We start from the raw sequence: 15,452 nt of genomic DNA, 5'->3' as shown, positions 1-15,452 counted from the left end.
ACCAGTTCCTCTATAACCCCTACACAAACTTTCTGTGATGCTCGCTATATTCTTTCAAGAAAAAGTCACTCAAATTTACTCCAACTTCTCAGCCCTCTCCTCAACAAATAAACAATTTATTACAACTAACGTAGATTCTTTTCCAAGCGATCTTTCAGTATCACACACCACTAACCACAACCCCCCCTCCGCCTCAGAATTTAATCAGATCACGACAGAATACATTATTGACCTCATATCCACTTCCAAATCTGGTTCCCCTAATGACCCCTGCCCGCCTAGCATAACAAAACTTGTACCGGAAATCATAGGTCCCGAATTGGCCAACATCTGTAATTCAATGTTTTCAATAGGAATATATCCTTCTATCTGGAAAGAAACCGTTGTCAAACCTTTGCTCAAAAAACACAACCTCAATCCCACAGATACCAAGAACTACAGACCAATTGCAGGTCTTCCTCTCCCCGCAAAGATTATCAAAAAAGTGATGAACACTCAGCTAGCCAACTATATAGAGAACAACAATTTACTGGACGACACCCAATTTGGTTTTAGGAAAGGCCACGGGACAGAAGCAGCTCTCATTAAAACAGCTGACGAAATCAGGATGACTATGGACAAGAGAGGCGCCGCGGTCTTGGTGCTGCTGGATCTTTCAGCAGCATTTGACACGGTCGACCATTCAATCTTAATCAAACGTGTCTCAGCCATAGGCATCAAAGACAAAGCTAAGGCCCTAATAACACCCTTCCTGTCCAACCGCACTCAACATGTAAAGCTCGGTAACTACAACTCCCCTTCTTTCTCTCTACCATGCAGAGTCCCTCAGGGATCCTCACTAAGTCCTACCCTGTTCAACCTATATGTATCAGACCTTGCTAGACTTATCAAGGCACACAATCTGCGGCTTACGTCCTATGCTGACGATACTCAGATTGTGTTGGAGATCCACGATAACGGCAAGTTAATCGCGGAAAATTTTAAGAAGGGAATGTCTGCCATCAGTACCTGGATGGCAAACAATTGTTTAAAGCTGAACTCTGAGAAAACGAAGTGATGATTTTCGGAAACCTCTCCCCAAGCTGGTCCCCTTCCTGGTGGCCAGAAGAGCTAGGTCTTCCCCCGCTCCCTGTTACTAAGGTCAGAAACTTGGGAATCTTGTTTTATGACAAACTATCTTTCATCCATCATGTTAATTCGGTCGTCTCATCATCTTTCTTCACTATTAGGATGATAAAAAAACTTCTGCCCTTTCTTCCTTCCAACGCAGGCAAAACTCTCATCAGTACTCTCGTAATGACAAAAATAGATTACTGTAACGGCCTACTTATCAATGCCCAGGAAAGAGTCCTACATAAATTGCAGATGGTACAAAACGCAGTAGCTAGAATTCTCTCGGGCACTCCTAAGTTTAAACCTATCTCAAGGGTAATTCGACAGCTACATTGGCTGCCCATCAAAAGTAGAACAAAATTCAAGGCCTTATGCATCGCCTACAAAGCAATGCACAACACAGGTCCAGAATTTCTCAAAAAAATATATGCCTTTACAGACCAACCAGAACCTTACGTTCTTCATCAGGTTATATGCTAACTGTCCCCGTAACAAAAAAAGCCACCTGGGGAGACAGAAGATTCACTGTAGCCACTGCCAAACTCTGGAACACACTCCCTTTACATATTAAAACCATCCCCACCTTGTCGTCCTTCCGTAAACAATTAAAAACTTGACTATTCAGTAAATAATCCATCCTTCTTCCTTCTTTCCTCAACTAAGCTGTCCACAGCGCCGAGACACCTAAGGGTATTTGTGCGCTCAATAAATTGCTTAAATAAATAAATAAATAAAACATATGGGTTGTGTAGAAAGTTTCTGGGATGGATTCTTATTGTGTTTGCTTCAGCTATTTATACCACACTCACAGCTAGAGCGCCTGGATACCCGTAGGGTCGCAGTCTTTAGCGCTTTATAAATATTTATACAATACAATACTTCAAAAGGGCAATAGTGTTGGACAGCTGGAAAGTGCAGCAGGACTTTAGAGAGAGGTGCCCATAGTCTTCCCTGTTTTTTGTAATGGCATTGGAGCCACTGGCGTTGGCTCTCAGAAAGAATCTAGAAAGTTGGGGTGGCAGGAGTGGAACACATTCTATGCAGAGGATCCTCAAGTCTACTTTACTCACCCTGCCCAATCTGTTCCATTACACTTGAACGAATTCTATAGATTTGAGAGGATTTCGTGTTTAAGTACTAACTGGGTCAAATTCTTGATTTTACTGGGAGGACTAGTGTGATGTCCTAATGTAGATCTCCAAATAATTCTACTTAGATAAAAAACTGAGCAATTCAGCTATTTAGGAATGCAGGTGGTAATATAGCTGATACATTTCATATATATATTTAAATGATTGACAGGGAAGCAACCTTGAAAACCTAATTGATCCAACCAAGCCTTTTAATGCGCCTATATATATATATAAATTATACACACATACACAACAACAAATTCCCACCTTCTAGAGATTGGCAGGACACCCTGGGATGCTTAGATTATTTATTCACGATATAATATATATATATATATATATATATATATATATACATACATACATACATATATATATATATATATATATATATTATATATATATTTTTATTTAATTAAGGGAGGATTAAACAGGGCTTGGTTGGATCAATCACGTTTTAGTAGTTGCTTCCTTTTTCAATCATGGGTCATTTTTTCCCTCGTCAAAATGTGTTTTTTGCTTAGCTACCTAAATGCGCTTGAAAAGTCTGTGTCCTATCCCTCCTTAGACATTCAAGGAGCCTGCTCAGCTGATGACCAAGCTAGTATGGTCAAGCAAACGTTGCAGGGTTAGTACGATAGGGAACTGGCATTCCCAGACCTAGAATTGTATTACCTGGCTAGTCAACGCCAGCATGCTGCAAAATGGTGCTCCAAAGATGCCAGCTGGGAGAAGAGATTAATACAGGGTTCCATTGGGAATGAAACTTTGCCGGTGTTATTGATAAGAGGCAATGTTGGCCAAGACCCAAACAGTAACACATTGGTTACAGCGCAAACACCCAGAGTAGATATATCGAATTTTTAAGAAAAAACTGAAAACCTTTTTATCCCTTGCTCCGTAATTGATAATGTGGAATCTCCTCCTTCCCCTGTCTGTTTCCGTCCTCAGAAACGATCAAAGCAAGCGCCGAGATGCCCCCGGGTGATTTGCGCGCTATAGAAAATTTCGTAACATAACATGTGCAAGAATAGTCCACAGCAGAGGAAATGTCCTTATAACTGTCAAGAGGGACTCTAAGGTGGATACAGACATACTTGATTGGGGGTTAAGTTAAATAATGTGATCATGCAAAGTGATAAAGTAACCTCTTGATCACTTGTTCTGCTATGATATCCATGTTATGAATGGGATTAACTATTGGGAAGGTGCCTAGTGATACAAATGTGTACTATAAATAAGACATAATATCCTTCTACTGGAGCATGGTACAATGTACATTTTACCTGTGAAAAATTACAGTTTGCATCTATGTATTTGTTTCTTATATTGTAAGAATTGATATGCAACAGTGTTCAGTTTCTTGCTCAGTGTTTTTGTTACTGTACCACTTAGGATGCATCTCTGAACTTGTTAATTAAAAAAAAAAAGTGATGCATAGATTTCTTCAGAAATGAAGAGTGCAGAGAACTTTTTTTTCATCATAGTCATTAATTATTTTCACTGTTTCTCCCATATGTCACATAAGCAAACAAAATACATCCAAGCCTGAAATCAACTGAGGAGTTGAGTGTGCTCGACATTGGTTTGTGGTAAACATTGACTTTCCGTAGGAGATCCTTGTACTTTTCACCACACCTGCACGTTGTCTTTGAGCATGTCAGTCCTTGAATTCCTGGTGCCAGTTTTATTGCAGTTTCTCCTCTTTTCCTGCCCGTCAATTTACTGAGAAATGGTCCTTAACACCAACCATTTTGTGCCAGTTTGATAATGGAAGGATAATTAGGCTTGTTATTTTTGTACTATACCTATTGTAAATGTACACCTTTTGATGTACTGTAGTGCACAATAAGGTGTTCTTTCAGCAGAGGTTTCCTGCATTTAGTGCTCTTATGATTTCACCTCCGTGTGGATAAATAAGCAAAGATTCTGACTGAAGCTTTCAATATTTTTTTTTACCATACTTTGTTCTCTGACAGTTCTTGTTTTTTCGTAAAGCATGAGGTTGCCCTTCTCACTGAAGCTCTTCCCATATTTTGTGCATTAAAGAGGCTTTCTTTTAACTGAAAAGTAGCTTTTCCTTGGCCAGAAAAGGACAATTTCTCCCCAAATTCTTTATCACATTCAGGAAGTTGATAAAGCTCCTCTCCATTATGTGTTTTCACATGTTTAAATCACACAATTTCTCACCTGTGCGAGTCCTCTAATGGATAAAAAAGATAGGTCATGTGAATGAAGCTTTTTCTACAATCATAAGGATTCTTACCAATATGCCTTCCCATGAATATTAGGATATCTTGTCTAAATGACTCTCAACACACATACAGTGCATGGAAGACCTCTCACCAACGTGTGTTCGTTCATGCCTGTTAAACGAGGACTTCACAAAAAAGCTTTGCCCACATTTAGTACATTGGTAAGGTTTCTCACCGGCATGCATTCTCATGTGAGTCACATACGCTCTACGACTGAAGCTTCTCCTACACTCAGTGCAATCAAAAGGTTTCACACCTCTATGAGTCTTCTTATGAGTAAGAAGATAGGTCTTGCAACTGAAGCTTTTTCCACAGTCATGGCAATCATAAGGTTTCTCACCAGTATGTCTTCTCATGAATACTGAGCTGTACCTTTCTAATGAAGCTCATCTCACATTCAGTGCACTGATAAGGTCTCTCATCAGTATGTGTTGTTTTGCGTGTGGACACTTGAATAAATCCCTTGCCACATATACGGCAAAGATAAGGTTTCTCGCCAGTATGTGTTCTCACATGTAATTTAAGAGAGGCCTTGCAAACAAAGCTTTTCTCACATTCAATGCAGTCGAAAGGTTTTTCACCTGTATGAGTCCGCTCATGAACACGAAGCTCATATCTCTTGCCGAAACATTTACCACATTCACTGCATGAGTTAGGTTTCTCACCTGTATGACTCATTTTATGGCTTGCAAGGGATAACCAATGCCAGAAGCCCTTACCACATTTGGTGCAATAGTATAGTTTCTCCCCAGTATGTGTTCTCTTGTGAATAAGAAGGGAGCCTTTCATATTGAACCGTTTCCCACATACAGTACATGGATATGGTTTCTCTCCTGTATGTGTTCTGACATGGCTAGAAAGATAGCCTTTATCAGTGAAACGTTTCCCACATTCAGTACACTGATACGGTCTTTCACCTGTATGGGTTCTATTGTGGTAGAGAAGGCCTTTTCTCCAACTAAAACATTTCCCACATGTAGGGCACTGATGAGGTTTCTTACCGGTATGTGGTCTTTCATGATCAGTAAGACGTTGTTTCCGTATGAAAGTTTTCCCACATTCAAGTCAGTGATAGGGTTTCTCACCCGTATGGATTCTTTCATGGATCGTAAGGTACCCTTTCCGACTGAAGCTTTTTCTACATTCTGTGCAGTGATAACGTTTCTCACCCGTATGTGTTCTTTCATGGGAAGTAAGAGATCCTCTCCCACTGAAGCTTAATCCACATACAGTGCATTGATGAGGTTTCTCACCCGTATGCGTTCTTTCATGGATAGTAAGATATCCTTTCCGACTGAAGCTTAATCCACATTCAGTGCACTGATGAGGTTTCTCACCCGTATGCATTCTTTCATGGCTAGTAAGATATCCTTTCCGACTGAAGCTTAATCCACATTCAGTGCACTGATAAGGTTTCTCACCCGTATGCGTTCTTTCATGGCTGGTAAGCGATCCTTTCCGACTGAAGCTTAATCCACATTCAATGCACTGATGAGGTTTCTCACCCGTATGTGTTCTTTCATGGCAAGTAAGAGATCCTTTCCGACTGAAGCTTAATCCACATTCAATGCACTGATGAGCTTTCTCACCAGTATGCATTCTTTCAAGGACATTAAGAGATCCGTTATGACTGAAGATTTTCCCATAATCTGTGCACTGATGTGCTTTATCACCTGCATGTGTTCTTTCATGCTCAATTAGAAGTTGTTTTCCACTAAAGTTTTTCCCACATTCTGGGCACTGATGAGGATCTTCACCTGTATGTAAGTCTGAAGATTCATGTCTATTAAATGAGGACATGTTAACAAAACGTTTTCTACATTTAGCACACTGATCAGGGTTCTCACCAGTATGCGTTCTTCTGCTGATATTAAGGTATCCTGTATGAATGAAGCTTTCCCCACATTTAGTACACTGATAGGGATTCGCGCTCACATTTTTTTTTTCGAAGTTAGAAGTGAAAACTTGTGACAATCTTTTTAAACATCCTCTGCACTCATTATGTTTCCCACCTGCAGGTGTTCTTTTATGAGCAAAAACAACCACTTTTCTTACTAAAACCCTTCCCACATACAGTGCACTTATAAAGTACCATGTCCATATCTGTTCTTCAATAACTGTTTTCTTGCTTAAGTCACATTTGCCAAAGGTTTTCTTATCAACTATTTTCCATTAAGTTCTCTCCAACATAAACTATCTTCCGGTCTTCTTAATACTCTGAAACTCACTTATATAGTTTCTTTACTACTAAGGCTCATCAGATTTGAATTATAACCATCTCTCTAAAAATCAGTTTCTCTTACGGCTTTTGCCTTTGTCCTTAATTCATGATTACTTTTACCACTTTGTCCATCAAGAATTTATTTCTTCATACATCATTACTACATTTGCCAGAGAAGACTTGCTTGGCTTGTTTTCTAGTGAATGCATCTTCATGTTTTTATTACTTGGTTCACCTGTTTAAATAAGCCAAAAACATATTATTTTGTTTTTTACAGGACACAAACGTAACACAGATTCATACTAAATATTGGAACTTGGTAGCTATGGACATTATCAGTTTGTATTCTTTGAAGACAATCTTTTACCAGCAGACCACTATGAAAGTGTAAAAGGGACAATTAATGAGTGACACAACATATGTGGAATAGTGTAGAAGATTTTTTAAGAAGTAAAGGAGTTAAAGTTTAAAAATCTTACTAAAGTATAACAAAAGTAATTAAACACTGAATTCTAAATGCACACTGGATGTTGCTTTCCATATAAAACTTTTTGAAAATAGATCTAATTATTTGCCTTTATTTTATGACTTCCTATTGACAATTTCACAAAATGTAATATTTTTAAAAGTTTCCACTTAATGAGGTATATTTTCTCTCATTCCAAAAACGTTTGGATGCTACAGTGTGTGAATATATATATATTTTTTGTTTACACAATTAAACCAGAATTCATGTAACACAACCTCTCGTCCTTTCTATTAACAAGCTCCCATGACACATTCAATTTGTATCGGACACTCTCAAAATGAAAGAAGTCTCGAAATGACGCCTGGTTTTGCATCCATAAAAACATCTGATCACACACAGCTGTGAAAATCCTTAGTGCTGTGCTCCATTTATGAAGCTGTCTTTGATGCAACTACTTTGACAATAGAGAAGATGTTTGCCTTATGGTAACCATCCTGTTTTACTGGCTCTATCGCCAATGAGCATACTTTGCACTCAAAGGATTCCCAAAAACGTAACATTTTGTGATGACATTCAAATACTCAAAATGCCTGGCCACTCTGTATTATGACAAAGATAATGGCCGACTGTTACCTACAGAACGCCCCAAGGAGCCATCCTTTCATACTGCCTTCAATCGCTGCAAGTGAGCCTCTTGGAGTCTAACTTACCAACAATGTGATTAAAATTTACAACAAAATAAAAATAAACAATTCTAAAGTATTCAGTAAAAGACATCGAATAAAAGTGTAAAGCGTGGGTGATAACTGCAGAATAAGAAATCTCACAATTAGTCACCCACTTCTCAAACATCCTGTACTGTTGCCCTTAATAGAGGCTGTGTCTCTGAATCAGAGATATGAGGAGAAAAGCAGAGCTAGATTGCATGCCCACAATAAAAGGGCTGAGGAAAAAGGGACTTTCTTTCGGTAACGCTCTTTTTGACAAATACTCTAACCACAAATTCCTGACCATGTGAATATTCCAAGGTTTCAGTCTGGACCCAGAGAGTTCTATCAGTAATTCTCTCATGTATTTGTAGGTGGCATCATGAGGCTCTGTGTCAGGTCCATGCCACCTCAGAACTGATGTTGTGCCCCTATAAAACCTCCACCTCTGCGTGCCCACGACAGCTTCTTTCTGATATCTGTCCATGCACTGGTAAACAACAAGCCCTTAGGAATCAGATTGTGCCTGGGTGCAGATTTCTAGATTAGAATCTTATCCATATGGACCAGATGAGTCCATTCCCCAGAAAGGAGAGGCGGATGGGTCTGTGAAAAATCTGCGGTTAGAGTATACACCAAAAACATCATTACCGAAGGTAAGTTGTTCTTCTGATAGATACTTCTATCCGCAGATGCCTCACCTTGTGAACAGATATACCAAAGCCCCAGGTGGAGGACAATGGAATGACTGACACCAGAAATTCCTGCAGGACAGAGCGGGCAAAGTGCCCCTTCTGCCAGACCAGGTCATCAAGGCAGCAGTGCTTTATAAACATGTGAACTAACACCCACTTAGTAGCCTGGCCAAGGTCCACGACTGACACATCGCACACCAGTACAGTGGAAACAGCCTTTGCTCTGGTGGAAAGAGCATGCAGGCCTTTAAAAGGCTGTTTCTTGGCCAAACCGTAACAGGTTTTAATGTTCAAAACAAATCATCTGGAGACTGTCCGCTTCTGCCTTCTTCGCTTTAGAGAAGCCCAGAAAAAGCTATTTGTCCACCGGATGATCTGTGGTGCAATAAATGAAGAAGCTTAGGGTTCTCATCGATGATGTCTCTCTCCCTCCTTGGATGGGTGAGCCAGAGTAAAGAAAGCTGGCATGTGGTAGACTGCCCTGTGGGGGTAAGATGCGATAATCTTCGGGAGAAATGCATCTTTTGTCCTGAATACCAGTTTGTGTGGGACCAAAGTGGTATATGGATGGCTGCTGGAAAGACTGCTTGAAATTCACTCATGTTACGAGCGGACGTTATTGCTATGAGAAATGTCTTCAGCGTAAAGCACTGGTTCAAACCAGGCCCACATGAGGAAAGTGAGGACCACATTAAAGGTCCCACTAGGCACCACAAATAGTGTTGGTAGACACGAATGTGTCAGTCCTTTCAAAAAGTATTTCACAACAGGTGGTTTAAATATAGATGGCACAAAGGAAGGCTGAAAGGACCAATAAATAACATTTAACTCTTGCCACAGCAAGGCCTTGCTGGGACAGAGAAAGACAAAACAACAGTTATGTCACACAACTGTGCCTGTAGAGGTTGGAAATTTTGAGAGGAACATAAAACAAAAACTTCTCCCGGCATAAATTGTTTTAGGGGAGGGATGCCAGGCAGCCAAAATGTGACCTACTGCTGTGGGAGGAAGATCAAATGCCATCAACTTTCGCCGTTCAATCTCCAAGCATGGAGGTATAGGTTTTGCAGGGTGCAGGACCAGGCTTCTACTCAACAGGAGGGTCTTCTGAAGGTTCAGCTGATCATAAGACATATGCTCATAGCCAGAAGTTTCACGTACCACACTATCCTTGCCCAGTCTGGAGCCACTAGGATGACTTGGGCCCACTCGTTCCGGATTTACTTCAGAACCCAGGGAAGAGAGACAGAGGCCGGAAGGAGTAGAGGAGTCTCAGCTCCAATCTAAAAAAACCGCGTCTCTAAGTAAGAACTACCATGGGAACTCCAATGCGCAAACGCTTGGACACTGAATGTTCTTTGTGGTACTGAAAAGAAGGGTTCTCCCTATTGCTGGAAGATGCCTTGTTCCACCTTGGACAGTAGATGTGCTAGGCAACGATGGCTGAGTTTGTCTGCCTTTGGCACTCAAAGGTGTTGGGTGATCAGGGAGATGCACTGAGCCTTCAGCCATTTCCAGAGGCACTGAACCTCCTCGAACAGGACCCACAACCTCAAGCTGCCCTGTTTGATGCAATACCACATGGCAGTCATGTTGTCTGTAAGAACGTGTACCTATTACCCAGGATCACTGGTATTAGGCGAATGAGCGGCTGCTGCGATTTTCGCATAATTATAGATTTGCAGCATTCGCCACATAATCTAGCATCTGCAGACTTTACCCAAAAAAATGGGGTTCAAAAGCTACTAAATTGTAGCAATACGTGTTGATGCCTAGTAAAAGGTCCTTTAACAAAGCTGGACTGGTCACCTTTCTGTTGCCTTTTGATATATTTGGGTGCTAAATGGGTGCTAGCGAGGTGCAATCAATACCCAGACAGTGTTACTAAGTTTAAAGATGAAAAAATAGTTTCATCATTATTACAAATTGTGTCCCATTATGTCTCATAATTTGCTTTTTCTTGCCGCATATTTACTCAACCCTGCTGTATAATTTGGCCATCTCCTGCCCCATAATTCCAGTGGCCCTGCTGTTACACTCTGATGGTCGGAAGGAAATGCCTTCAGGATCAAGCGAATCACAAGTAATTCCAAGTAGATGCGGAAATGGGTCTCCACTGAAGACCAGAGACAACTGATTCCACCATTCCCAGATTACCTCCCCAACCCAGCAACAATGCATCCTTCACAGCGATTAGTACTGGGTGGTGTAGAGAGGCCAGCCCAATTGCGGTCAAGCAGCCACCGCTGCAAATTTTTCGCACTCTCCTCCTACACCTGGATGAAATCAGAAAGATTCCCTTGGTGCTGAGGCCACTGAGACTCCCTATCCCACATGTGCCACCTGGCGTGATCCAAAAGCAGGATGCAGGAGGCTAAGATGCAATGAAGGCAGAGAGCTGCTCTTAGTGAAACTTAGTTCAGAGGTCGAAACATCAGAATTATAGCCTGAATGTTTTGGACTAACTAAGGCAGAGGAAAGACTCAGAAGAGCACCTTGTCCAGAATGGCTCCAATGAAGTGGAGACTCTGAAGGAGTCAGGTGCGACTTCGGCATGTTGATGGGGAATACAAGCAATATCATCAGGATTGCAGTCCTTTGGAGGTGGCACACAACTCTGAGGCATGTCTGCCTCCAGCAGCCAGTTGTCGAGGTATGGAAAGACTGGTATTCCTAACTTAAGAAGATGAGCAGTGACCACCATCATCACGTTTGTGAACACCTGAAGTGCACTGAAATGGCCAAAGGGGAGCACCGAGTACTGAAAGAGTCAGTGGCCTACCTGAAACCGTAGGTAATGCCTGTGGGACTGCAGGATAGGAATGTGAAAGTAAGCATCCTGCAGATCCCATGCAAGGGCGAGCATTTTCTTCCAGAAGATGTTCAAAGGGTAACAGTTGAGGATAGGGCAGAGGCCTCCATCCTTCTTCAGCACTTAGAAGTAGTAGGAGTAACAACCAGTTCAAACTTCCAATGTTCTTTATTGCTCCCATGGCCAAGACAGCCTGACCTTCCACTTGCAGAATGGACAAGAAGTCCTCTGGAAGGCGTTCAGGTGTAGGAGCTATGTGGGGAAAGATGGAAAGGAAGGAGAGGGCATATATATTCTGTATAATTTAGAGCATCCACCTGTCTGACGTGATGCTCTGCCACCTCTGGAGGAAAAAGGTGATGCAATCTCCCACGGTTTTGCAGAGGCTGCAGGGGGTTAATTCGACAGATTCCTCCTGCATAAACATGCATAGGTCTAAACTTTTGGCTTTGTCAGTGTTATGTAGAGCAGCAAAGCCGGAATGCTTTCCCTCTTCACATCAAACATGCCCTTTCTTCATAGATATAGGCTTGCATGCATGGGGCAGGTTGTGCAACGTCTGTATACTGGGTGATATCCAGAAATTGCATGCAATATATATATGTGTATATATATTTATATATTTATATATATATATATATATATATATATATATATATATATATATATATATATATGTATATATATATATATATATATATATATATATATATATATATATATATATGTAGAAAGAAAGCAGATTCCCCAAAGGTCCAGCAGGTAGTGGAGACGGGTACAGACCACAGCACGCAGTAGATAAGTAGTAGTGCAGATTTTATTCCAAGTCAATCGGCATGACGCGTTTCGGCCGCGTCACCACGGCCTTGATCACATGACACTTGGTGAACCTATCACATGTTATATAGTGTAATATGGTTGACTTCCTCCTCTCTCAACCAATGGAATAATAACAGACAAAACAGCAAGCTACACGTACCGACAGGGTAAACATAAAAGAAATACTATCGTTTGGACAGTTAATTTCTAAGTTAAACTTTAAAACATATGGTTCCAAAGTGGGAGAAAAATTCTAGAAAAACCCTGTAATGTACACTGAATATGATTCCAAACAGTAAAAGTGGACCATCGAAATTCGATCTAAAAGTAGTCCTAATTACATAAATAAGCATGCGGAGGAAGGAAGCCCATAAAACCAATTGATTAAAACATAAATCATTTGAGAAGTCATAGCCTTAGAAACCCTGAGAACAACAAAGCGTAGAACAAAATAACATCTTGTTTATGCGTTCTATTGAAATAATCAATAATTGCATTTAGTAGTTTGGCACAAACCATAAAGGGTTTTCTTTTTGCTGCAGATGACAAAATTGGTTAATGCCTATTCTTAGATGTATACCATATTAAAGTATAGTTGAATCAACTATAATCATGATAAAACATTTGAACGTGTATCACATGTATGAGTATGCACTATGGTAGTTGGTAAATCCCCAGATATTGATACATAATTTTAGTACATAGATAATGTTAAAATTCTGAACAATATACTACTCTCCAATAAAGTGCAAGTGCAATATATATTGGGAGTCTATCAGGTTTGGGGAATATTTATAAAATGGATAACATTCCAAATATAAATATTAAAATCATATAGTACATCTAAAAAATCATGTAGTATAAAGTGCTAGTGCCTCATACAGTACATCTAAATAATCATGTATTATAAGGTGCTAGTGCATCTGTGCAAATATGGCAAAAAAATGTGCAAAGATGGCAACCATATAGCAGCATAGGAAAAGGAGGTAGGAAAGACAAGGGAAAATGATCTGCCTAGGGCTAAGATGTTACAACAGTGTTGAAAACTATCAGATTTCGAGGGAAATGTATAATAAAATATATACTCTGATGAATAGAAATCTAGTGAAAAAAACCCTAATATATAAACCCAAAGACAACCCACAGGGATAAAATTAGGTTAAAATCAAGGTGCAGACAATTGAAGATGATAAAAGAAAACCCAAATGGCTAGTGTTTACTGGAATCAACTAGTATACTGTGGTCATAAGAAATTGTGCATATCCTCCCCTGTGTTAAGTCCATTGGGCATCTTGGTGTCTAGTAGCAGTATATATTGTGTTTCTAATTGTCTGAGAAGTTTTTCCCTGTTGCCGCCCCTCAGAAGTTTTGGTACCGTATCTATCACAAAGTATTTCAAGTCGTTCAAATTATTGTGATGGACTAATTTGAAATGTCGTGCAACAGGGTAACTTGGGTCAGAATTGACTATGGCACGTAGATGTTGTAGGATCCTAGTGAATACCTGTAGTTTAGTGCTGCCAATATATTTGAGTTTACAGGCACACTCAAGTACATATACTGCATGGTCAGATTTGCATGTGAACAGACCTCTAAGACTAATAGGGGTCTGATCAAAAGCACTCACAAATTCAGAGGTGTTAATGCCAAATCTGCAAGCTCGGCAGGAGCTGCATTTAAAAAACCTTTACGTTTGGATAACCAGGTGTTTGTGATAGTTACCTCAGGACTAGTTTTCACCAGAGCATCCCTCATTGAGGGCGCTCGTCTAAATGTAATTTGGGGTAAGTCTGGTACTAGTTGTGACATAGTAAGGTCAGTTTTCACTATAGGCCAGTTTTTGTATATAAGTTTCCTTATATCCTTGTCTTGACTGCTGAAAGTAGTAATGAAACGAAGAGAATCTACCTCATTGGATACACTGTTAGTGTTGCCCGTAGTTTTGTGAGTGGTAGTTTTGGTGACTGTCTCAAAATATACACTGCGGTTCACAGTCTTAGCTTTGGCCAAGGCCCGTTCTAAATCATCTCTTTTGTATCCTCGAGCTAGGAATCTTAAAAAAGATTCAGCTAGACAGGTGTTACAATCAGACTCTAAGCTGCATATACGTCTGATACGCAGGAACTCCCCATAGGGAATACTATTGAGTAAATGATGGGGATGGGAGCTCTGGGCATGGAGTATAGAGTTCCCAGCTGTACTTTTCCGGTGTAGTTTGGTCTGTATCTTGTTGTCCCTGATATACAGTTCTACATCCAAAAATTCCACTCGTTCTGCATTGATTTGAGCAGTGAATTTTAGATTCAATTCGTTAATATTAACCATTTTTACAAATTCATTAGCTGATTCGATTGAGCCATTCCATATGATACAGATATCGTCAATGAATCTCCACCAGTGTATTACATGGGCCGTGAATATCTCACTGTAAGTGTGGTTGAGGACATGCTCCTCCCACCAGCCTACGTGTAAACACGCATAACTAGGAGAGAAGCATGCCCCCATGGCTACGCCCTGAAGCTGTTGGAATAGCTCATTATTGAACATGAAATAGTTGTTATATAGACATAGCTCAATCATACGTAGTAGCATGGCATTGTGTTGGAGGAAAATAATATTTCTCTTATCCAGATAGTATTTAACTGCCTGCAAGCCATCAATGTGGCGTATGCTAGTATACAGGGAACAAATATCCATGACAATGAACAAGTATCCCTCTCGCCAAGATATAGTCTGTATGGTGGAAAGAAAATGACCAGTGTCTTTGATGTAGGATGGCAGTTCTTCAACAAATTCATGAAAGAAAAAATCTACATATTTGGATATGTTTTCACATAAACTGTGTTGAGCCGAGATGATAGGCCTACCATGGATAGGTATTTGTTGTTTATGTACTTTGGGAACAAAATACAGGGCCGCAGTGGTTGGAAACTCAACCTTCAAATAGTTGTATTCATTTTTATTGATCAAGCCAACTCTTTTCCATTGTCCAAGTTCACCATGGATTAGATCTTTCAATTTCCTTATGTCATTAATGTTGGCCTTCCTGTAGCACTGTTCATCGTTTAAGTGACGATATGCTTCAAGTAGATATTGATCTTTGGCCCACAGAACGACATTTCCTCCCTTATCTGCCTTGGTTATAACAACATCAGCATCATTCTTCAACTTGTTCATTAGGGTGTAGTACTGCTGGTCCTGGTAAGATTGATGTTTATTCCTTTTTAA

The 15,452-nt window shown here is 40.2% G+C and overlaps 1 protein-coding gene across 1 annotated transcript in view; it reads right to left on the bottom strand.

Moving 5' to 3' along the window:
* Nucleotides 1-4,837: 4,837 nt before the first annotated feature.
* Nucleotides 4,838-15,452, bottom strand: part of LOC146811572 (uncharacterized) — a 138,707-nt gene continuing 128,092 nt past the window's right edge. The window contains 1 exon segment of the mRNA XM_085615069.1: nucleotides 4,838-6,258. Within this exon segment, the coding sequence (XP_085471195.1) occupies nucleotides 4,838-6,258 (1,421 nt within the window).

Source organism: Triturus cristatus, chromosome 7 (assembly GCF_964204655.1).
Source record: "Triturus cristatus chromosome 7, aTriCri1.1, whole genome shotgun sequence".
In the NCBI taxonomy this organism is placed as follows: Eukaryota; Metazoa; Chordata; class Amphibia; order Caudata; family Salamandridae; genus Triturus; species Triturus cristatus.
Note: the sequence above shows the minus strand (reverse complement) of the source record. Positions and strands in the feature narration are given on the sequence as shown.